Source organism: Cryptotermes secundus, unplaced genomic scaffold (genome assembly GCF_002891405.2).
Source record: "Cryptotermes secundus unplaced genomic scaffold, Csec_1.0 scaffold44, whole genome shotgun sequence".
NCBI lineage: Eukaryota > Metazoa > Arthropoda > Insecta > Blattodea > Kalotermitidae > Cryptotermes > Cryptotermes secundus.
This window is the reverse complement of record NW_019740383.1, coordinates 401,798-428,210: the sequence shown is the minus strand read 5'-3', so window position 1 is coordinate 428,210 and position 26,413 is coordinate 401,798. Positions and strand designations below refer to the sequence as shown.

General features: G+C 38.8%; 1 protein-coding gene across 7 annotated transcripts; it reads left to right on the top strand.

The window, feature by feature from the left end:
• Positions 1–63: 63 nt before the first annotated feature.
• Positions 64–26,413, top strand: LOC111872303 (vacuole membrane protein 1). Of its 7 annotated transcripts, XM_023866028.2 has the most exons (9): positions 300–434; positions 867–1,166; positions 18,152–18,399; positions 19,138–19,228; positions 19,394–19,584; positions 21,549–21,777; positions 21,877–21,957; positions 23,246–23,527; positions 24,625–26,413. In XM_023866028.2, exons 2-9 carry the CDS (start codon positions 945–947, stop codon positions 24,769–24,771), a joined length of 1,491 nt encoding a protein of 496 aa, XP_023721796.1. In that variant the 5' UTR covers positions 300–434; positions 867–944; the 3' UTR covers positions 24,772–26,413. The 7 variants fall into 7 exon arrangements, with proteins under 7 accessions (XP_023721801.1, XP_023721800.1, XP_023721797.1 ...); XM_023866033.1 differs by lacking the exons at positions 300–434; positions 867–1,166 and adding an exon at positions 64–75; XM_023866032.2 differs by lacking the exons at positions 300–434; positions 867–1,166 and adding an exon at positions 138–176.

The window sequence follows — 26,413 nt, the reverse complement described above, 5'->3', positions numbered from 1 at the left end:
GCCTGAGTTTTATCAACGCAAGTTCGAAAGCTCGAAAGCTTCGAAAGTGTGTTCAACATGGAAGAAAGTTGTTATGTATGAAATACCTCATATTCTATGTTTCGTTATTATGACCTATTGCTTGTGTGTTTATTAATAGCTATATATTATGCATTTGTGTGAATAGTTCATCGAAGGTAAAAATTGTTCACATGTTAATGTCGAAGCCCTAGCAAAGAGTAGTGTTGGTCAATTATGTAATCTAAAATATTCCAATCAATGCCTGAACGGTGGTGACGTCTGCCACCAGGGGTTTTAATTTTTGGTGGTGATCACCTGATGGTTGATGATGTAGAAAGCGTGAATTCTATTAAGAGAAGAATTGGCGGCTTTAAATGTTGTATACATTTGCCTGTGTTATAGCTGTTTTGTTCAGTAAACATTATATAGCGGATGTAAGGATTGAAACTTCATTGACTTAGAAATATCATGTCAGCATTGTATGCCTTAAAATTCGATATAGAGCTTGTTTCTGTGTGAGATCAGGTTTGTTTAGCAAATATATGAAGATAAATTGTTTTTAAAATAAAATTTGAGTGTTGCTTTCTGTGGAAAACATTTCTCTTCCTTAAAGCTCTGTGACTGCACTTGTAGGTTTCCTGCATATTATGTCTATTAATAGCAGTATTTTTACTAGTTTTACTAACATTCAGTCGTAATATTTCTGTTATACTATCACTTATAGACCATTTGCTAATCAGTGACTCTCTAAATACCTGCCTTTGCTTGGTAACGCAACCAACATACACGTAGGCAACAATAGAACAACTGGGTTATTCAACCCGTTTCTGAGCAACGGCCCTGTAAACACGTGCCAATGCTTGTAGTTTGAGTTGCATGATCATTTGGTGGAGGAATTTTCAAAGGAGTAGTGAAAGGACATATTATCGAGGTCGGGGAGTGAAATGGGGTCAAAGAAGAACAGCACTTCTGCAGCAAATAAAAGCAGTAAATCTGTGCAGAATAATTTAGGACGCAAGAATCATGGGAATGCATCAAAAGTGCGTGGTTGTTCCTCTTCTGGTGACATGGTAGATCAGTCAGAATATCTTGGTTTCACCAAAGATCAACTTAAAACAGAACTGAAGAGAAGAGGTTTAAAGACTTCAGGAAGCAAGACAGAATTGGTATGACATTACATTTCTTGTCTGTTTTATTACTATATTCAGTATTTTTCTTTTTGGTAAATTATGAATATGATCATAATTTGGGACTTTATGCATGTAAAGAGGAATTGTGTTTTGTGGTAACTTGTGTTAATAATGCATGATTTCTGTTGAATATTCAGGTATTGTGATGGCATGTTTTATAATTGTAAGCATACAAACTGCAGTATACTGAAAACTGTCTTCATTGGTAAATTAAATAGTATGTACAACAAAAGCATGAAAATAATTCTGGAATGAAAGGATACATTTTTGTTGTTGAAAGCCAGAGTGAATCCATTGTTAGGTTTTTGTTTTGCAGTTTCATATGAAAAAATAGTGTAGAGTGCCAAATTTTATGAGTTGAATATTTTTCATACTATGAAAAAGCTTTTTTAAAACATTAATGCCCCCATAGAGACAGAATCTCTTGTGTCATACTGTGAAGGCATATTAGGGCTTGGAGATAATGCTCCACACATTTGCACATTTGAGACCTGAGCCCCAGAGGGAGATGACTTGTCACCTTTGTGTTCTTACTGTCTTATCCCTGGGAAAGGACCCTAGTAGTCAATAGAGAGAAGACTGGTTGGGCCCCAGATTTGTTATGGACATGGTAATGAAGTGAAAAATTACTGACACTGCTGGAAACCAAACTACAGTTATCCATGCAGTAGCCAGTAACTTTACTGAATTGTCCTGCTTCATGTTATGGACTGTCATGGAAGCCACTGCACTTTCCATATCATATGTTAGCCAGAAGTCATTTGCAGTAAATAGCGCCTCATTGGTGCACAGTGAAGAAGCTTAAGCTGCAGCTGCTGTACCATGAAGCAGTTTTGAAAGTTTCATTTATGTAGGCCGTGCCATAGCTCAAGCGGTTAGTCACTGGCTTTCCACCGTGGCCACCCAGGTTTGATCCCGGGTCTGGTTAAGTGGGATTTGTGGTGGACAAAGTGGCACTGGGGCAGGTTTTCTCCAAGTACTTCAGTTTCCCCTGCCAATCTTCATTCCACCAAGTTCTCCATCATCATAATCACTCGTGACAAGCTACAATCAGTGGCAGCCGTGCTGAGTGGACCCAGCTGGACTCCGCATCACACTAAGTGAAATAATTCATTTATATATGGGAGAAAGGGGTTATCTGTATGTATAGAAAATGTATGTGTATGTGATCTGACAATCATATAAATAGACTGATGTTTACAAAGGCAAAAATAATAAGGATCGAAACATGTAAGGGAGATAAATCCTCAAGTGATAAAACTTAAATAGTCACATTAGACAGTATTACAGGGTTTGTCCGAAAAGTAATGTCAGTGAGTCGATTAAAAAACTTTTATGGATTAGATCGGTGCAACACATTAAAAGGCTTCAAAATAGGCTTCTTCTGCGTCGATACATCGATTCCAGCGAGATTTCTAGGCATCGAAGGCGTCATGGTAGGCCTCCTCCGGAATGTCCTTTAGAGCCTTGGTGCAAGCCTCTTTGACTTCGCCAACTGTCCCAAAATGATGTCCTTTCATGAGAGTTTTCAAGCGCGGAAACAAAAAGAAGTCTGGGGAGCCACGTCAGGACTGTAGGGCGGCTGGGGAACCGTTGGCACCTTTGAATTGGTCAGGAAGCGGGTCACGAGGAAGGCGGTGTGGGCTGGCGCATTGTCATGGTGAAGTTTCCAATCGTCCGCGATGTCGGGCCGGATGAGACAAACACTTCGTTTGAGTCTCTTTAGCACTTCCATGTAGAATTTGGCGTTGATGGTTGTACCATGTAGTACAAACTCACATTTTCGTCGGTGGTGCTTGTTGATGGCCGTCCAGCGCGGGCTTCATCGTCGACCTCTTCACGGCCTTCTAAAAAGGCCCTGTGCCACCGGTAGACCTGACATTCCGACAAACAATCATCACCGAAGGCCGTCTTTATCATGGGAAAAGTTTCCACTGCAGACTTGCCAAGTTTCACACAAAACATGATGGCAATCCTTTGTTCCAAGGAGCGCTGCATTGCGGCTTGCACGGGAGACAAAAACGAGTTTCACGGAAAAGCCTTTCGTCACTCTCAGGAAGTTCGGAGACGACTAAGCGACCGCGGGTTCATAAGCTGACTTCCCCCTCCACCGATCCCAACCGGTCTGAGAGTGCTGCGACATATAGTCACTTCACAATAAAATAACTGACATTACTTTTCGGACAAACCCTGTATTTTTGCCTTTGTAATTGTTAGTGTGACAGACCAGAATGAAAAAAAAAAAAAAGACTGATGTTTGTGTAAAGCAACTGACAACACTGGTGAGTTGATACATATTTGATCATATATTTAGCTGTTGAACAGTTGTTTGTTGTGGTTGAACAAAGTATTTTATTGGCACAGTGTTTTGTTTCTTTATAAAAAGAAAAGGGACTACTGACTAAAACTTTCAGAAAGATTATTTGAAGAATCCAATCATTTGTCCAAAGTATTAATTCATGATGAGATGTGGATTTTGTAGCCCAACACAGAAACCAAATGCTAGATACTGAGGAAAGTACAGCTGCTAAAAAAGTCAGAATCATATTGATCTGTTTTCTCAGTATCTGGGAATTATCCATTACAGTTTATTCCACCAAAACATGCAGTCACTTAAGGTATGATTTGGGCAGCGCCATAGCTCAAGCGGTTAGTCGCTGCCTTCCCACCGCGGCAGCCTGGGTTCAATCCCGTGTCTGGTCAAGTGGGATTTGTGGTGGACAAAGTGGCACTGGGGCAGGTTTTCTCTGAGTACTTCGGTTTCCCCTGCCAATCTTCATTCCACCAAATTCTCCATCAACATAACCACCCAGGGCAAGCTGCAATAGGCCAATCAGTGGCCGCCGTGCTGAGTGGACCCAGTTGGACTCCACACCCCACTAAGCGAATTTAAAACAAAGAAAAGGTAACATTTCAAGCTTTGACGGCAACTAAATGTGCTAAAGTCTTCTCGCACAATCAGCCATGTCAGTGTTGAGTTGAAAACCTATGTTTCAGTGATCTCCATCATTGGAGCCAGTATGGTGAATGATTGATTGATTGATTTCGTCACTGTAGATCATTGTACATGATATAGGACAAGTCAAGTTAATTCTGAATATTAACAATTTAATATATGAGTAAGATTAAAATTACAATAGTTACAATTGTTTACAGTTGATTACAATTTTGAATTAGTTAGATATTCTTATTTGTGGAGAATTTGATGGAATGACCCCATAAAACTGATATATATACCATTCTTTCAATTCAGTGTATCAAAGGTGTTTTGCCTTTGAGTTCTGGAATGCAAATTACAGTGCATCCATCAAAATAGTTAAAGAAAAGTCATTGACTAGACCAGTGGACTTTGCACTCAGACAGCACTTTTCCTATAACACTTTTTAGCTAGAAAATAAATACTAGTGTTGGAACAGCAGCATGGTGGACTGAGTGCTTCCATGTCACTTCATTATGTTCTAAAAACTGAGAACCTCCTTGCAAGAGCATCATTTTGAATCATGAGACATTCAGAGCAATCAGAAAGCAATAAAGAAAGAACTTCTGGAAAATTATTTACAGGCATGGTGGGGTCATTACATGGGCATATAGTATCTAAAGGTGAAAACTCAGATATTGACAACACACACACTTTTTGTGGGCTACTGACACATTCCTGGGGCCTGCGGTAGCTTAGTTGGTTGAGGCACTATGCTACAAACCAGAAGGTCGTGGGTTCAAGTCCTAATGAAGTCATTGGATGTTTTTTTCAATTGACCTGATCCTTCCAGCTGCACTGTGTCCCTGGGGTGGACTCAGCCTCTAACAGAAATGAGTACCAGGAATATTCTTGGAATATTCTTGGGTGTAAACGGCGGCCAGTGCGTAAGACTGACAACCTTGCCGCTATCTATGAGCCGATTGTCGAGAAAATGTGGGAACCTCAACATCTCACAACCCTAAGGCCCTCTACGGCCTGTTAACAGGGATAGCTTTACTTACGTACTGACACGTTCCAGTTATTTGTCAGACCTCGTATTAAAGTCTGATTCATTCCTCTATTTAAGTACTTTTGAAAATCACTAGATGTATATCATGTCTAGTTTTCATTTGTGTGTAGTATTCATCAAATATTGTAGCAGGGTAGGTATAAAGGGTCTGTAAGTTATTGCATGTATCACAGGTTACATTAGTTCATCTGTTAACAAAATTGAAGCAGAAAATATGTAAGACAGTAGGTTAACCACATGGAGGTTTGGATGATGTGGAGACAATTCTTGCCCCTAGTGGAACTCACACTCCAACCCCATGGTTGTCCAGCTCACAGCGAGTCACTATACTGACTAAGACATCCTGGCTTTCTGTTAGCTAAGGTGTGTTACTTGTGTTGAAACTGAAAATTGGCGAGCCATAACCACTATGCCATAGAAATTAGAACTTCTGCTTCACATATCAAAGTTCCTAAATTCAGTTCCAGTGCACAGCTGAGAGTTACGTGTTTGTCATAGGACAGATATGAACATTTTATTTTCCATTATCAGCAGCAATAAGAATATGATGTACAGTTAACTTTCCTAGCTTCTTTGTATAATAGGACAATGAATGGACTTGTATGGAATATTGCAGAAATTATTGTACATACTTTTCTTTCCCAAATAAGAGAACTTTGTTCTCAGGTTTGTTATTCAAAATGTGTGGTCACTATTCTGGTATTTATCAGCTGTCTTTATCAAGAAATGGACTTTAGCCTTGACACAACTGTAGCCCTATTCTGACCTCTTTATGTTAATATTCTGTCAATGAATGGATCAGTATATGACAAGTATGAAGACGGAAGGGGAAAGAAAGCGGGAGTATGTTGCTATTGAGATTGATTTTCATGACATCTTCAGTGTTGATGTATGTGTAGCACTTGCTTAAATTGAAACCAAAACATATACTTTTAGGTTACAGTCTCATAAAATAAAGTATTGCAATGTGGTAAATTTGTTTAGTTGTACTTAGAGGTTATATTCTGTATATGGAATGCTAGTTGAAATTGTTGCACATTTGTTGTTTTTAGTTAATCCAGTAAGTAATATAGTGACATAAGAATTTTGTGTGTGCATTTTTGTTCTTGTGAGTTCTCTGCCTTTATACAGTATTCTAAATGTTTTTGTAAGCGGTAAAATTGTATATGTTTTGTTGTTCTTTTCCCATCACAGAATGTTCATTCATTGTGAAACTTGTTTCAAAATGTATTATCAGAGGCTATATGCTCTTATTTGGTTGGTTATTTCATTATTTTACAGCTTTGCATGAACTGTTTGGAGGTTATATAGTAACATATGATTGTGATTAACTGCTGGGGAAGTGTGACCCATTTTTTGAAGTACTGTCTTGATGTAATGAGCTGGGATAGTTCAGTTGGTATAGCAACTAGGTTACAGGCTGAACAACTGCAGAATCAGTGTTTGATTCCTGGCAGGAGTAAAAGATTTTTTCCTTTGCATAACTTCAAAACTGGCTCTGGATTTCACTCAGCCTCGTATACAGTGAGTTCCAGAGGCTATTTACCAGGGGGTAACGTTGTAAGGCTGTGAAGCTGACCACTCACCTTCATCTAATATTGAGGTTAAAAATGGTGGAGCTGTACCTCCACTCCCCCAGAAAAGACCTTCATGTAGCAGTGCTTAATTAATTAAGCCCAGGGATAATTTTACCTTTTACTATCCTGACATATTCCTGGAGGGACTGTTGAAATCTGTAAACTTGCCAGAATAGCCTGTCCCCAATTATAATTTGAACTTAGTATTTTCAAAATGCATTGTTAGCCACTCTGCTACTCCACTTCATGGTCCCTTGCTATCTTATTTTCTTTTTATAAGTTATTTATGGGTGTATGATTCATCCAATGGGAAGCCAGGCAGGTTGGTGATCTCAGCCAGGACACCAGCTGTCTTGACTCCGATTTTTCATGATTTTCATCAGTCCTTCCAGACATGCCATGTTGGTACCTTGATTAAGCCACGACAACTTTAATCTGAATCCTTTCCAATTTGTTATTCATCAGTCATTCTATCATTTGACTGTGTAGTTTTGGATACTGATAGCACCATAAAATAAACCACAGAAATAAATTAAAAAGGAAATGTATCTTTGAGTGTAAAGTTTCTTTGTACAGGAAGTACCCATTAACAGTTTTTCATCATCAAATTTTTGAACATATGAACCATATTCTAATCTTTTACTAAGTTCTACCACAAAGTGAATATACTTTTCTGCATGAACTGCTCTTGCATTACACACCAACAGATTTGGGATACTGGATGAATTTTGCAAGAAACAGTTTGAGAAGCTTTGCTTAATAGATGTAATCGTTATGGCATGGGGGTTAGGCAACCTGTCAGATTCCAGGTCTGCTATTTTCCCATTCATTTGTAAAGTTAATAATGTAAGGTAGAAGCAGGATAGTTCAGCCCAGAGCCTTTTGTCTTCTTGTCTGCTGTCCAAAAACGTAAAAATTAGAATATACAAAACTATAATTTTGCCTGTGATTCTGTATGGGTGTGAAACTTGGTCTCTGACATTAAAGGAGGAACGTAGACTGAGGGTGTTTGAGAACAGGGTGTTGAGGAGAATATTTGGACCAAAGAGAGATGAAGTGACAGGAGGTTGGAGAAAACTGCATAATGAGGAGCTTCATAACTTGTACTCTTCTCCAAGTATAATTAGAATGATCAAGTCAAGGAGGATGAGGTGGGCAGGTCATGTAGCACGAATGGGGGAGACGAGGAATGCGTATAGGATATTGGTGGGAAAGCCAGAAGGAAAGAGACCACAGGGAAGACCAAGGCGTAGGCGGGTGGACAATATTAGAATGGATCTTAGAGGGATAGAATGGGATGGTATGGATTGGATAGATCTTGCTCAGGATAGGGACCAGTGGAGGGCTCATGCGAACACGGTGATGAACCTTTGGGTTCCATAAAATGCTGGGAAATTCTTGAGTAGCTGCAGAATTGACGGCTTCTCCAGAAGGGCTCAGCTCCAAGAGTAAGTAAGTAAGTAAGTAAGAAGCAGGATACTTTAGTCAGTATATTGACTAGGCTACAGCCTGGATGAGTTGGATTTTCAGCAGTGGCAGAGAAAACATTTCTTCCCCACAGTATTCAGATTACCTCTGGGGCCCACCCAGTCTTCTGTCAGACATCAGATGGGACCACAGACTCTTTCCTTGATGGTAAAGTGGTTGGGGCGTGAAGCTGATCCCTCATCTCCATCTTGCACTGAGGTTAACAATGTATGGCGCTATACTGACTCCTCTATTTAGCATGGTGCTTAATTAAGCACAGGGACAAATTTATCATTTAATAGTATGAACACAGTGTTTCAGTGTTCAGATTGAGACCTCCCGTTTTATGTCACCAAGTTATTTTGTAGTTGATACTGATGTTTTGGAGGAACTAGCTGTCCCCCTACTCATCTCAAACATGAAGATGGAGGCAGAAAGTTCTGAAAAACGTTAGTGTCTACGTACAGATCTGCACTTTGTCACAAGCCAGAAGTGAGTTTGTATGTTGTATGAATATGTAAGTCAGCAAGTAGAGTCCTATTTACTCTACAAACCAGGGTACATCATGCCTTGTGCAGGTAACCTTATGAGAGAAAAGATCCGTGTAAGTATGTTTGAATTCCTCACTAGCATATGACTATGAGAAGTATTTTGAAAATAGAATTAGTAACTTTTTAATGATGATCTAACAGAGTGTATCACCCAATGATGACACTCTCATGCCCTTAGTATGTAAGAGCATACAAGGTATGCACTTTATTAGTTCCAGCCATGTAATTATGTAGGGTATTTTCTCCTTGCATGTTTAGTGTTTCTGATTAATTTAAATAAGAAGGAGTTCACTGTTACTCAAACCCTTTCACATCTTTCTCATGCATTGTGGAAGTGCTTAACTGTAGACTAACAAACAATTAAAAAGCTGTCAGAACAACCACTGCATAACCTTGAATGTTTAGCCCGTAGAACAAAGAACTTTCTCCCTGCCACATCAAAAATGAATCATTTATATTCAAATATGGATGTATTCAGGGAATCTTCCCCAAATCTATAAAAGTTATTATTGTCTTTATTAATGTGTAATTAACAAAGCTTTCCATCATTCAGATTATAGAATATGAAATTAATAGAATTATTAATGGATAATAAATTGGAGAAGCTATAGAAGAAGTGGTTTTGGTCTAATTTGAGGTACATAGAAGAAGTGGTTTTGGTCTAATTTGAGGTACACTTTTGGTATTTACCCGGAGGGCTGAAGAAAACAATGAAAAATCTCAGTCAAGACAGCCAGTCCATGGGCCAGGATTTAATGTCGGGATCTCTGAAGTATGAAGTAGGAGTACTAACCACTTGATAATGTTCCTCAGTCAGGGTAGCGAGTCCATGGGCCAAGATTTAATGTTGGGACCTCTGAAATATGAAGTAGACGTACTAACCACTTGATAATGTTCTGTTATGATTTTCATGTCCCATTGTTTCATCTTGTTCATTATTTATAAAACATGTTGCCATATGTAACTATGTAAATTATGTATGGGACAACATTAGTTGATCCATAACAGATATTGTTGCTTGTGATTACTGCAATTTGCCCTCAGAGTTTGTTACTGAAAAAGTTTGTTGATTTTTCAATAGAGTAGATCAGCCTGCCATGAAGTTGGCAGCCAGTATGGAACTGTATGAGCATTTAATTTCATATTATTTGTTGCTTGTTGGTTTGTTTCTATGGGAACTTGTTTACGAAGCCGTTGCTTAGAAACTGTTTGCATAACCACGCTGTTCTGTCATTATAGGCGGTTGCCTAGCAATAGCTCAGATATCGTTGACGTGTTTACCAGTCGTTACAAAGCAATGCATGTACCTTCTCACGATCGGTGCATAGCGACGGTACTACATGCTACAATATATACCTTCTCAAATGTCAGAAATAGCCAATTATATTGTGGTATGTACGCTGAACGCCGGAATATTATTAACGGAGAATACGCCCCTTGTCAGGTTACAGAACTGCAAACATGCGATGACATGATTTAACATATATCCGTTGCTGCGCAGCGGCCGGTAAGCAGCACGTGACCACGGAGAATGTTATACATGTAAGAATAGAGGAATTGTGCGAAGCGGTTTTCTCTGTTGGGTCTGTGCAGAGGCTATATATGGAGAACCAAAACGGTAACACGCATGGAGGCAGGGTCGAATACCTCCACCGTGACCCTGCAAGTCGCAGGAGGCGACAAAGATGGAAGTCTCAAATTTGAGACAGTAAAATATGGTCACGAGTTCCAAGGGGCTCGGACCCGAGGAAGACTCAAGGGACTCGGACCCGAGGAAGACTGCGCTGGCAAGGGCCAGGAGCATGTACAAATTACAGACCCATCCTCTCGTTAGGGAAGGCGCCCCACAAAATACAAGACCATAACTGTCAAACAGTAATAAATATCTGACATCAAGACTTACCGACTGACTTGACTGTCAGTCGCAATGTGACTTTGACTTTAACACGTGCAATTCGCGGACTGGTGTGCGTCTGTCAAGGCTTCCAGTAGCGTGGAGAAATTTGTTCTGCAGGCACTGCAGTTTCAAGAGGTGAACTTTCGCTGCATACTCCCAGGTGAGACAGTCATAAATCATTACTGACCTAATCAGGGCTGTAAAGCGTGAATTTAATATTTGCACTTAAACGCCCACTTTTGAATAGGGAGTAGATCCTTACGTGGGCAAGGCCTTGGCTACAGTCCTTTTGATATGGAGTCTCCACACGTGTTATGAATAAGGAGAAGACTCGCATAGGAAGAATAAGAGGCTTAAACTTGGTGGTGGTGAAGCCTACGACCGTTCAGCTGACTAGTTCAATTTCGGAGTGGTTAAATTAGTTAAGGCATAATCCGCTGCACGAGCCTGTATTGGCAGAAACCCTCTGTATGTATTGTGTAAATATTATTTAGTGCCGTGCAAAGGGTGCACAGTACCCATATGGACTTGGACTCTTTGATAGCTTGGATGTCCTCATACTAAAACTACGGTGCAACAAACCTAGCGCCTCCACTGAAAGACCGACCCCTCCCCTCGTTGAAGAAAAGGCCCCAGTTCTCAAACACGTACATGTCTAGGAGAAAAAAAAAGTCTTGGTCAAAAGTTTCGACGAGACCTGAAGCCAAGAATGATTGTGCTGGCGAGGACCAACAGCAGTTTAACCAACCGATCGAAGACTCGGTCGGGTGGTTATCAGTCTGCAGACGAGGCAGAAGTGAGCACTAACCAGTGGTAGCCAGTGGAGTGGTCAGGAGTTGTGACCATGAAGAACTGAGTTACGACACGGTCACCTGCCGATAAGGACATGAACACGGAAGCAGAGGAATCTACGGCGTTAGGAGCCGTTATTTATGGACAACCCGTGAAAACAGCAGATTGAGCAGACGTGTATGTGCTGTAGTAGAGTGTAGTGAATTAACGATAGCGCAATGATTACGTGTAATTACGAGTTATATGTGTTCAGTGAATGCGACTACCAATTCAAACCCCATGTCTAGTCACTAAACACGTGACACTATTAAAGAATTGAGTACCTCGCGATAACATATTGTGACATGTCAAACCGTTGTCGGGCAGCGGGATATGGAACGAGGTGTTTGTCCGTGCCGTGCCGAGCCGAACCGGGCCGAAGCGCGCTGGTTGCTACTCAGCGTTGCAGTAAACATCTCTCGGCAGCGTTTTCTAGCAACGCCTCTGTAAACATGGCGATCACGCAACAGTGAAGCGAGGTGCGTTTTCCGCTGCCCTACTAAGAGTTTATAAGAGAAACTGGAATGCCTAAGGAGGTCAGTTGATGTCTAGCAGTTACGAGTTGTTGAGTTGTATCAAGTGAATGGAATCAAGACAGTTGAAGTCCGGAAGTGACTACAGCAAAAAAGTAATTGGGATACTGAAGTTGTGAGTTATGTAAGTGTGGATAAAAGTGTGCAATAAATTCGCTAGATCCAATACCGGCGTGAAGTTATTTGTCGCGTCACACATGGTCAATACGTGACAGTATGTACATTTACAGCTTTTGACAACATTACTGGATTTGGTATCTTCAAGACATAATTAACTGATAGCGTCAAAATCCATAGATACAAAATTTTATAAAACCTTCTGTACAGAATTCTTAAAGAAATCCAGTACCACTCAGCAGTTGCAGTGGTTGGAGTGATGATTGTGATGTGTCTGTAAGTTATTCTTTTGTGTTTTAACTTGATCGTCTAGAAGTACTTGGTTTTAGAATACTGTGGAAGGTTTGCTAAACGACTGGACTTTTCTGTAGTTCTAAAACGTCTTTTTTTTTTGTCTTTGAATAGTAGCTCACCTCATATTCTACTTTAAGTGAGATTAGCCTGCAGGCTGTGTGCATGGCTGACTAAGGAAGAATGAGAAAGAATTAAGTTGCTGACCTCAATTCTAGAACCGTAAGGAAATGGAACATCTCTCTGTGTGCGTGCGCGCGCATAGTGAAAAAGCGTTTGATTTTATTAAATAATCAAGATCATTTCATGTGTTCTTCGTGTTAAATAATACTTCATGTACTTTGTTCTGCACTAGTGTTTATGAAAGAATTGGTTTCTTTCTTATACGAAGGGGGACCCAAAAATAACCGGAACCGACCTGTTGCGCGCGCATGCTTTGTACTTACGAGTTGTGCTGCTAGGTGGTGTTAGCTGGGGGTCTCCCGCGACTGTTAGTGAGCTGGCGTCAGTCTGAGTTAAGTGGTTTGTCTGTGGTGCTCTGTTGTGTGCGTTCCTGTTTCAACCCTTTGGCGATTAGTGAGATGGCCGACCNTGTCTGCAAAATTTGTTCCTCGCTTGCTCGGAGATGACCAAAGAGAAAACCGCGTGAATGTTTGCCGCGACTTGAAGAGTGAAGTGCAGAACGATCCAGAATTTCTTAAAAGAATTGTGACTGGCGATGAGTCTTGGTGCTACGGGTACGATCCAGAATCAAAGCAATCATCAAGCCAGTGGAAAACTCCAACTTCACCACGACCGAAGAAAGCGCGTCAAGTGCGATCCAATGTGAAAACAATGTTGATTTGTTTTTTTGATGTGAATGTGAAGGGGACTAATATACAGTTCAATAAAAATGCAAAAATAAAAAATAACAAAAATAAATTCCGGTTATTTTTGGGTCCCCCAAAAATGTTTCTTAAAATGTTTTTTTTTTTTTAATTCTGTATCATAATTCGCGTAGGCGCATTCTGAAACAGTGCAGGAGGGTTAATCAGGCGGTGCTTTCATACATCCATTTTCAGAGGAAAATTGGACGAAATATGAATATTGTGGCGTATTTGCTCCAAGCAAGAACTATGGAGCCAGAGAAACAGCCGTTGCTAGGTAATGCCCGCACGCAAGAATAGATAGAGAAAGAGAGTTACTTTACGACTGGCAGTTTGCTGCCAATCGGTTTATCTTGGCGACAAGCTCCTTGAGACTCACAACCAATAATTTTTGTTTCCAACTGAACTCTTGTGGTCATAGTCATTATGTAACATCCTCTCAGATGAGAGGATGGGTCTATCGTTTAGAATTCTTGCTGGTTCTCGCCAGCACAGTCATTCTCAGGTCCGAGTACCGCGGGACTCATGACCACATTTTACTGCCTCAGATTCGAGACTCCTCCAACCTGGAGCGCCAGGTCCCCGTATTTATATCTCCCAGGAACGGTGGCCCGGTTATATACCCCCAGGCACTGGGTTCCGTTTAAGTCGCCTCCTACAACTTGCTGGGCTACGGTGGAGGCATTTGACCCCACTCCACACGAGATGCAACAGTAGAGGAATTGTCACTAAACGAGGTGTGACCCATACAGCCATTGCTGTAGAAGAGTTGAGTAAACACGTTTCCGCAGAAACGATTGCACGCAACAATAGAAGAGCTGTGTTATACGTGCGGTCCGTGTCGAGGGTATTATAAACAGGACAAAGATGATCGTTTTAAGTCAGTTGAGTTTTGAGACACCAGCCTGGCAGGATGTGAGCTTGGGAGCAGATGAATCGAGAGATGGAATTGAATTAAGGAATTGAGGCATCAGAGTTATTGAGTGCAGTTCAGTTGAGCTGAGCGTCTGGCTGTGAAAAAATGACTTCATGTGTGCTGTAGTTGCCGTGAGCCTGGTATACTGCTTAACATTCGTTACTAGGAAACATCTAGTGCAGGTAAACTGAGAAGACTAGTGTTTGCAGCAGTGAACTATAAAATTCGGGGATTAGCAACATTAACGCTGTATTACTTGTAATTATGAGTGGAGTGTGTAAAAGTAAAAAGTAAAAAAAAAAAAACAAAAAAGTGAAACTGTCCCTGTAACAGGATGTGAAGGCCCATAGGGTTGTGAGACGTTGAGGGTCCCACATTATCTAGACAGTCGGCTCAAAGATGGCGGTAAGCTTGTCAGCCTTACGTGCGACTGTGCTTTACTCCCCAGGAAAATTATTTAAATAATTACTGGTTCTCATGGACATCATCAGGACTTGAACCTGCGACCTTCCAGGTTGTAGTGTAGTGTGTAAGTGCAATAAATCAAGACATCCAATCCAAACCCCATCTAATAGTCACTCCCAATATGTGACAGTGTAAATATAAGAATGTTCGGGATTAGAGACCTTAACGAAAATTTATTTACCAAATCAAATTTTGATAGAAATTGGAGAGCAGTTTTATGTCAAGACTTAAATTTGGATTTATGTCAGTAAGCAAGTTGCCTCAAGCAGGAATGCTTGTGATTTGTATCTGGGAGATATCCAGTTCGAAATTTGGCTGGAGCACTGAGTATCCTGACTCAGGGTTTTCTGATTTATGATACCTACAGGCAGATGCATGGATGGTACCTTAAATTAGGTCATGAACACGTCATTGCACATACTATCTAGTCCATCTTTCAATCATTCGACACTGCATGGCCTGGCTTAACAGGCAGCATCGTTAAATGAATTATGAATGGATTCATATCAATAATTATTCAGTAGCTGAAAAAAATGTATGAAACAGAATTGTAGCTGCTAATGAGATGTGTTAATTGTGCTGTGGTATTTATTTAACTCTTTGGTGGTTAGTGTTTTCCTGATGGTTAGTGGCTTCCTTGTAAAACAAATTTTGAATTACTATTTCCTCACCTGTTGCACATCGACTTACATGGAAACCACTTTCAGCAAANTTTCAAACAAATGCTGGACAAATAACATTTTGAAGAAAGCAGTCTTCTGGGATTTGGCACCGTGTATATGTGGTGTTAACCGACGTTTCGGAGGAACGTACCGCCTCCATCTTCAGGGTAGAAGAAAAAATATAAGAATTCTGCAAGCATGAGAACCGGTAAAAGCAGTCTTATATTTTTTATTCTACCCTGAAGATGGAGACGATACGTTCCTCCGAAACGTCGGTTAACACCACATATACACGGTGCCAAATCCCAGAAGACTGCTTTCTTCAAAATGTTATTTGTCCAGCATTTGTTTGAAATGAAGTTTTTCACAGGTGTCCAGCATAAATTCATTAACTTTTTATTTTACATACATACATACATACATAGTTCATAGTTACATTGATCCGTTGTCCGATCCGGACCGGATATAGTACCTGTCATAAAAAGACTTGATTGCAAAGAACGATTGAGTCAACAGTTACAAACAAATTACAACTGACAAAAGATACTTCTACAGCATTAGAACTACCAAACAAAGTGGGTGAAATTATCAACTACAGCTTAGGCACATCGTCAACAGTTACAAACAACAATACATTCATTTATCCAGCAACATTTTTGCTTGAAATGTATTAGTCTATTGAATAAAAAGCATTTGAAATAAGAAAGTTCAATGTATGCCTAAAAATATTCAAATTGTCTTTCAAAATTTGTATATTCTGGGGCAGATTATTATAAATTATGATCGAAGAGTACAACACACCCCTTTGAATCGAAGATAGTCTTACTGAAGAAACATGTAACTTTTCAGACTGTCTTGTGCATATATGATGACTAGCATTATTTGATAAATATTATGATTTCTAACAACAGTCATCATCATAGCATATATATGTAAAAAAGGTACTGTTAAAATACCCATTCTCTTAAAGCCTTCTTTACAAGAGCTTCTAGGACTCATTCTTAACATAACCCTAATTGCCCTTTTTTGGGCCACAAAGATGCTTTTCATTGCTGGGGAAGAACCCCAAAAAGTAATACCATATTCAAGTTGTGACTGATAATGAGAAAAATAGACCATTTGTAGGACTTGCTCACTAACAACGAACAGTAACTTCCTCAGCATGAAACATGCTGTATTCAATTTTTTAATAATTTTTCTTTTAAAATTATGTGTTAAGGGATTAAAATGTGCCTCAGTTGCATCTGCTTACATCTCTCATGATTCATTGTTCACAATCATACTGTCATATCTCATTTAACAGTACCTACCACACCAACCTGTACACCATTGTAAAATAATGGAATAAGCAACAGGTAGAGAAAAACACATATTCTGTATGTGTGTATTCTTGTATCTGGATAGTGAACTAAGTGTCTAGAAGTTATGTTCATAGTTATTTAGTTGGCATATTAGTTTGGTAATAAACGCATTTTGTAATGTTAGCTGGTTATAAATACCAGTATACTGTTTAATTTGCAAGGGGGTGTTAAAAATGCAATTTTGTGTGTTATTAGGTCAGTGGTAGTGTATTTTATTCAAGGGGATATTGCACTTGTAGAATAATGTGTTGTGGCATGCTTAGCCAAAGTTGCTCATAACATACACATAGTGCAACAAGACCACAAGGATAGTCACTTTCCTGCACCATTATACCTGAATTTTTGTGCGCAGTACAAAACTTTGAACAGCTGCTCAGTAACATTTTAGTTCTTTTTTTTTTAAATTGCAGACCTGGCGTTCTAGTTATGCAAGTTTTGTTTCAATATTGTGTTCATTGATGTTTTCTGAATGTCATCTATTGCACTCTTGACTATTTTCACATTTTTTTTTCTTTTATTATTATTTTGAGTTGCAGCCCTTGTGTTCCAGTTGTGTGAATTTTGTTTCTATATTGTGTTTCTAGGAATTGCCTGAATACCATCTACTGTACTGTTGACTGTTTTCACATTTTTTGTGCTGGGATCTGTGGGATGCATGTTTATGTCCATTCAGGAGGTCTTTCCAGCATTTTTTATGATTTTTGGCAGTCCATACATGCAAATACCAAGCTAGTCACTGAAAATAGGCCATCTTGTTACTGAAATTTTGCTATTCATGATAATCAAACCATTACTTTATNCTTTCTTCATAGTCACCGCCATGAAAGCCTCAAATCTTACATTACTTTATTGTTTGATGGAAGTCATTACATTCATACTGTGGTCATATGGGTTATGATGCCATGGCGTTGGTCAGTGGGTACCATTCCACCAGACTGTACTGTAGCATAGCCCAGATCACCACATATGACTTCCTCATCTTCATGAGAACCTCGGATCTTATGTATATTATTATTTTATAACCTATTACTGACACTCAGGTTTCAGATGATGGTTTTGAATTATTAATTGCTTAATAGTACTGCAAGTTATGTTTGTTAAATCACAAATTCTACTGAGATTACATTTTTCTGGGATTTGGGAATGAAGTAGTGTGGTAGGTAGGGCTGTTCTTCCTATTGTTATGTTATGCGTTCATTTGTTGGCATACTCGTCAATTGTGTCTACTATTTGTTAAATTATTTGCTTATTAAAATTGTTCTGCTGTTCTACAGTCTTCTTCTTCTTCTTCTTCTTGCACTCAACAGATTTTGGGGAAATTAATTGAAATGTATGACTGGATATTTATTTTTGATTATGAACGTGTGCAAAAAGTTTTCTTAATAATATTTATTGTCTGGACTGTTAATTCATATAAAATAAGACTTTCATGTCTTAGTTACAGAGATTGGGTCTCAGTATGTCTGTGTCCCGAATTGGTAATTCTACTGTAAAGCGAAAAAGTGATGGGATGACATCATCAGGACATAGAAATGGTAACACTCTTACATCACAGGCAGAAGTCAATACTTCTAAAATGGCGGAAAAGGCAGAACGTGAAGCTCTTGTTCTCTGGAGACAGCCAATCAGAACTCTGAATTACTTTATACGAGAACTATTCTTAGATCTCTACATATATGGAACCAAGTGAGTATATTTTTAAGAGATACATTTTATATGTATGACCCACATTAGTTCTCTGATGACATTTTTTTAGGCCGGAGTTTCGTTCTGATTCCAAACCATTTAACAGCACAAAAATATAGGGCTTACTCTTACCTACTGATGGAGCTGAGCCCTTCTTGAGGAGTCGCCAATTCTGCAGCTGCTCAAGACTTTCCCAGCATTTTATGGAACCCGAAGGTTCATTACCGTGTTCAAAAGAGCCCTCCACTGGTCCCTATCCTGAGCCATAACATTCCAATTCATACCATCACATCATTTCTCTCTAAGATCCATTTTAATATGGTCCTCCCACCTATGCCTTGGTCTTCCCAGTGGTCTCTTTCGTTCTGGCTTTCCCACCAATATCCTATATGCATTCATTGTCTCCCCCATTCGTGCTACATGCCCTGCCCACCTCATTCTCCTTGGCTTGATCATTCTAATTATGCTTGCAGAAGAGTACAAGTTATGAAGCTCTTCATTGTGCAGTTTTCTCCAACCTCCTGTCAATTCATCTCCCTTTGGTCCAAATATTCTCAAAATCCTGTTCTCAAACACCCTCAGTCTATATTCTGAATTACTGACAGCATTGTAAAATAAACCACAAACCATTGACCACCTGGTTAAGTAAGAGTCTTTTTTTTTATTTTAAAAGCTAATTTTAGAATACAAAGTATAATTTAATTATGTTTAGTGATTATTTACATCTTGTGTTGACAGACTGATCCAGTATCGCTTGGCTCTTGGCATCATTCTTCTAGTCACTATAGTTTGTTCTGTATTGGTTAATCTAGGTGGACCACATCAACAAGTAAGCGATACTGAGTATAAGTTCAGATTGTTAAGTAATGCAGTTGCTAATGAATGTTATCATCAGTTGATGAGTTATTGTAATTATGTTACAGTCATTAATTTTGATCAGTTGGCCATACCAGAAGCATGTTTTGGTAAGACTGAAGCCTGTTACTTGTTGCAGTATTGGGACTCTGTCCGTAAGCAGACGTTGTGGTGCCTGTACTGGTTAGGTTTGGGCGTGTTATCTTCAGTGGGACTTGGAACAGGTCTGCACACGTTTCTCCTCTACCTGGGGCCTCACATTGCCACAGTGACATTGGCAGCCTATGAGTGTGGCAGTCTCAATTTTCCTGAACCTCCATATCCAGATGAGTAAGTTTAACTCTGATTCTTTTAGTTTTTTTTTTTTTTTTGCATACTATTAACCAAGTTTATATTATTTAGTTGGAAGACATAATTAATATAAATTGTACATTTAAAAGGCCAGAAGATTAAGGTCATTCCACTTGTGAGGAAATGTTATTCTTATATGATTCTTATAATGTTGGCTTGTAGCAGTTACATGTCTATACTTAATTTCCTGTACCACATGAAGTGCCTGGATTATTGTTTGCTTTTAATCACATACTCAGTTATAAATACAGTGAAATTTATTTCATCATAAATTTCAAAGATTTTTTTCCCCCACATTTTGCTTTCGTTTATGTAAATTCTTATTTGAAATGGTTATTATGATAAAGATCACTTTGTAGTTTGCCCACCTGTAAAAGTGAAACTATTTTTCAAAAGAAATTTTATAGGCCCCCATGACTAACTAACTAACTAACTTCAGTGATCTGAGAAGCTGCCAGTCATGGAGCTACTGAAGAACTTCCCAACATTTTATGCACCCCTAAGCTTCATTACCATATTCACAAGAGTCCTCCAGTGGTCCCTATCATGAGCCAGATCAACCCAGAACATACCACACCATTCTTTCTTTCTAAGAATTATTTTAATATTATCCAACCATATAAGTCTTGATCTTCCTAGTGGTATCTTTTCTCTGGCTTCTCCACCAATATCCCATGTGCTTTCCTATTAATCCCCATTCATGCTACATGCCCTGCCCATCTTATCCTCCTTGAACTAATCATTCTAATTATACTTGGCAAAGAGTGCAAGTTATGAAGCCCCTCATTATGCAGTTTCCTCCAGACTCCGGCCACTTCATCTTCTTTGGTCCAAATATTCTCCTCAGCATTCTGTTCTCAAACACCTCTAGTCTGTGTTCCTCCCTCAATGTCAGAGACCATGTTTCACAACCATCAAAACCATAGGCAAAATTACAGTTTTGTATATTCTAATTTTTATGTTTTTAGACAGCAGACAAGACAAGTATTACCCAAATTCAGTCTCCTCTGAATTTCCTCCTGAATGAAATTTTGATTTCTTACTGTCATTCCCAAATATTTGAACTGTGCCACATTTTCAGAGGATCTGTTAGCTGTCTTTGTGTCGTGATTTTGCCCTGCATACTGATGACAAGGGGGCCCACGGTAACATAGTTGGTTGAGGCACTATGCTACAAGCTGGAAGGTCGCAGGTTCAGGTCCCAATGAGGTCATTGGATTTTTTTCAATTGACCTAATCCTTCCGGCCACACTATGGCCCTGGGGTTGACTCAGCCTCTAACAGAAATGAATACCAGAAATATTCTTGGGGGTAAAGGGCGGCCAGCACATAGGACTGACAACCTTGTTGCCATCTATGAGCCGATTGTCTAGAAAATGTGGGAACCTCAACATCTCACAGCCCTATGGCCTCCACGGCCTGTTACAGGGATACCTTTACTTTATTTTACTAGTAACAAACAGCAACATATACTTAGTGTTCTCTGTGTTTGCATCTAGACAAACCTTCTTTATTGGCCTCTTGCAGGATTAATTGGTAAAAAAGGATAACTTTTTTCACTTAACTCTTCATGTTTTAATAACTCAGTCTTCATTTTCACACTCATCTGATTAGTCCCATATAATATTTCCTCTGTTACTTTGTAAGGCTGTAATGTTATACTGCAAATCATGTGATGTGTGACAATCACTGAACTATGCTGAATTCATTGTCATCCTGCTTGCTTCGTCCTCCAAATTTCAGTTTTTATACCTGCTGGTATCACTTTGGGGACAAAATTCTTGTTGATGTCATCATTTATATGTAAGGACTGAATGCATGAAATATATGGTGATTTAATTTCTCTTACTTTCATGAAAGTAAAAGAAGGTACATGAATTATGAGGTGAAATTGGGTACGTTTTATGCAATTTGATATTGATATGGCACTTTTCTTTCTGCAGAATAATTTGTGCAGATACAGTAGATCCAGAATGGCAGGCAAGCATCTGGAACATCATGTCAAAGGTGAGAATTGAAGCGATGATGTGGGGTGCAGGCACAGCCTTAGGGGAGTTACCCCCATACTTCATGGCCAGAGCTTCTAGACTGTCTGGTTATGATCCTGATGATGAAGATGATCTCAGAGAATTTGAGGAACTTCAACGGAAGAAAAACAACCCTGAATTAATGGTAAGTTTCATACATATTTATAATTATTTAAGAAGAAATATACCCTTTATTTCATTAATGTAGATGGTGCTATTATGATGTGACATTTTCTGTTTGCAGACATATTTGGATCGAGCGAAGCTGTTTGTTGAAAGATTAGTGGAGAAAGTTGGTTTCTTTGGCATTCTAGCTTGTGCCTCTGTGAGTACAACAAATTCATAACAAGTTCATAACTGGTGTTTAGATAAATGAAGTACATGTATGTATTTCTCACTATTTCTTTGCCAGAAAATATGCATATGGGTAAATTAATTAATTATTATGCCACATGTTATTGATTGAAACGCCAGGAGCTTAGGCTGATGGTTAGTGTTTTACAAAAATGTGTAATAACATATTTTGCATTATTTGCATTCAATGCCAAAGGTTTGGAAATGTTTTTAATTATTTTGTACTTTTACTAAGGGACCAGAATATGATCAGACAGTAGTTAAGGGTGAACATGGTAATTAAGATTTAAAAGTTTGTGACAATAGTATATTAATACAGTTATTGTGTAAGGTAAAGCTATCCCTCTAATAGGCTGTGAAGGCCCATAGGGTTGTGAGATGTCGAGGCTCCCACATTTTCTCTAGACAGTCGGCTCACAGGTGGCAGTAAGATTGTAAGCCTTACACACCAGCCGCCCTTTACCCCCCAGGCAGATTCCTGGTACTCATTTCTGTTAGAGGCTGAGTCAGCCCCAGGGCCATAATGCGGTTGGAAGGATTAGGTCAATTGAAAAAAATCCACTTCATTGGGACTCAAACCTGCGACCTTCTGGCTTGTAGCATAGTGCTTCAACCAACTACGCTGTCATGTGCCCCCACAATTATTGTGTTTCTGGACATTATCTATGATCATGTTTTTATTTAAACACACGTTTTGGAGACTGGATTCTATCTTCAGGTGAAACCTACTCAGTTGAGCCCAACTGATAGAGTTACTCCCTAGCACCAACACCAGATAAAATATTTGAACCAAGCACAGCATAAACCATCTGAAAGAGTTAAGGCAGGCATTATAAACGTTAGAAACCCCCAGACATACGATCTAGCACCTATGTCCATGCACTATTTCATGACTGTTGTTAAAATCAGAGTACTATCAGAATAGAAGACGTCAGTAAGGAGACTAATTCGGTATATGGCACCACCATAAAAACACAAGTTTTCACACATAATCCACAGTGGATGCAGATGGAATTTTTGTGAGAATCATTATCAGCCATAAACACGATTCAGGACACTATAATAATATTGTGTTGACTAACAGTTGTTTATTTAATTATCTTACTGTATTAATTTATTAGTCACCCATTTTCGTTACTTGTACTGTTCAGTAATTTGATGTTACGGATACGATTAATGAATACAATTACAATTCAGAAATCCAGATAAGAAAAATGGGACAATTTAACATTCAGTGATGTGAACAAAACCTGTTTCAGATTCCTAACCCATTGTTTGACCTGGCAGGGATTACTTGTGGACATTTTCTTGTCCCCTTTTGGACATTCTTTGGTGCAACACTTATTGGTAAAGCTGTGATAAAGATGCTCATTCAGAAAGTGTTTGTCATCATTGCATTTAATGAAATGCTGGTCGAGAGGGCTGTTGCTACATTAGCGCACATTCCTGCTGTTGGTTCTAAACTTCAAGAACCATTCAAACACTTCCTTCTGAAGCAAAAGTTGAAGCTACGTAGAAAACCAGGAGAAGAGGTGCCATCGGTATGTACTATCATATCGCATGATTCTGTAAAATTAGATGTGTTCTTTTTCTGAGGTGTGTTCTAACCTGTATTCATATTTGTAGTGAAACTCCATTGTAGTAGTCTTCTTGGGATTCTGTATGTTTAGTTGGTATTTTAAGATATGAATGTAATGGACTCAAATCTAGTGGAAATGTGTGAAGTGTATTGCTGAGTGCACAATTATGAGTGGGGAATCAGCATGTTTTACACACTGATATATTGGGTTTTCGGACTTTATCCGTCATCCTGGTTTTTAAGATAACTAATAAAAACACGACGTTTCGGAAACTGGATCTGTTTCCGAAACGTCGTGTTTTTATTAGTTTTCTTAAAAACCAGGACGATGGATAAAGTCCGAAAACCCAATATATCAGTGTGTTATACACCATCGTCAGAATCCTATAGTAACTACTAGCATGTTTTACAACTTAACTGTATGATTGTACATATCATTTACAAAATTTGTATACATGTACTGCTGCTACAATATGACCACATGAACTACTCATACAGTAGTGCAAAGTAATAATACAGGAGATGATTTTAGTTATTTGTTGGCTTGTAGTGTTCATAGAAAGTAAACAAGTGCTTATTATACAAAGTGCTAACATGTTCAGGGTAAAGATGCAGATATCTACACCATCGCTAGATGCTCCTAATAGGTCACTGGAGAGTTATTTACATAATGTTTTCAGATTTTCTGATTGTCTCCCAAGTATTATATTGAAAATTGTAAAAATTAAAGCTAATACCGTATATTGGCTAGCTCTTAGAACCACTTGCGATGTACTGCCATATTCACTCAGAAAATTTGTCATGATTCATTTTTTATTCTGGAAAATCCCTGACCTGACAGTGTTGCTGCATCACGTACATACTCGCCTATGAAATGGTTAATTATCTTGTGGTTTAGTGGATAACACTCCCAATTTATATTAAGTGAAGGTAAGGTAAAGTTATCCCTGTGCTTAACTAATTAAGCAGTATGCCATGAAGGCGTAGGGGGAGTGGATGTATAGACGAAAGAAGTAAAAAATGTTAGTTACTAATATTCTAAATATGTTCTTTTTTCAGGAAGGAAATATACTCTCGTCAATTTTTGAGAAGATTGTGGTAGTAATGATCCTGTATTTTGTGGTCTCCATCATCAATTCATTAGCCCAGAGCTATCACAAGAGACTACATAAACAGGCACGTTGTTTAAAGAAATCTGCAGATTGATGAAACCATATCTTATAGTTGCCATACCAAAATTTGACATTAGTGACTTTGAAGGGAATTTGGAACAACTTATTTTAAAAAGCTGGATTTCCATTCCAGTAAGTGTGATTCCTTAAATAGGATTTCTGCATGCACTCTTCATCAGTACACAGGTTCTGTAAGCAAATATTTTCATGCAGTGTTTGGAGTGAGTTATTTCTTTTTCAGACATGATTATGTCATTTGTTTTCAGGGATGTATATTTCCCAAGTTTGTACTTAATATCATGGAGTTGGGTTTAATACCATTCTTTTGGTATGTACGCATGGTAAGGAATTGTACAGGATAATGTATTGTTTCTGCAAAATCTGCATTTGAAGACAGTGTATTGTACCTTTCTAAGCAGATTTTCTCGTTATAGTGTACACTATTATAAAATCTTCAGGCTGTTGTTTGAAAATTATGTAGACTTTCTCCCCTGAGTGTTATTTCCAGAACACGTCCTTCATATTTATTGCATACAAGAGCAGCATATAGGTTTAATATGAAGTGGACAACTGAATAACATACACTCTGTTTTCTTCTCCATATTACTGAAGAAACCTTGTCCACAAATTACTGCATATGTGCTGCTTTAGTAATGTCATGTTTTAATTAACTGATTACTATTAAGTTTGATAATTAAGTACTGGTATTTGTGATATCTCTGTTACTTCTGTCAGAATTATGTGTATATTGTGGCATGTCTTCTAAAAGCCAGAACTATGAAGCCAGTAGAGACAGTTGTTGCTAGTAAATGGTGCAGCAAACATGCCTGTTGCTAGGCAATGGCTTGGTAGCCATCACGTGATTCCTCAACAGATGTCCACACAACAATATAAGAGTGGTTAGAAGCAGTGCCAAGACTGTATAACAAGGAGCAGTCTGCAGTATCTTGAGTTGGAGGAGTATGAGGTTGGTGTTCGATGACTGCCAGCCTGTGAAGACATGAAGCTGGGAGCAGAGGAATGCCCACTGTTGGAAGATGTTGCCAAGCATTACAGTGGCTCCAAACACTAGTCTGAGTGGCAGTGATTTGCAGTGTTGTTTAAAAGAACAATATATCTGATTACCAATCCAGACCCCATCCAATGTCTCTAAAACCATGACAATATGTCTAGGGTTAGCATTTTTAGTTCTGAACAGTACATTGTATTCCTAGTTCCATATTTCTGGAAAAGACACACAAGATAACACAACAGGAAGAACAACCTGTCTCTTCAAATACATATGCACATAGAGAGGACCATACGTTAATAACCAAAGCCACGATAACAGAAGAACGGAAGTTTCAACTGTAATTTTAAACACCTGATGATGACAATATTATAGTGAAAAACTTTTAAAAACTTGAAAGTTATGTGATGTCTAAAAGTTTTAAAGTGAACAACTTTTAGGAAGTTTTAGAGAAAGACGTGTTGCACATGAGATGGTGGAACCAGCAACATTTGATACTAAGTGATATGCTGCAGGATGATACAATATAATATTGGTGGAGAGAGATATGAAGAAGATTGAATTCAGCAAAATTTATGTAATAGTACAAATCCTATAAATATTATGTTTTTGGACATTATCCATCGTCTTGTCTTTATCTAAAAGCCGTCCTGTTTATTTTTCAGAA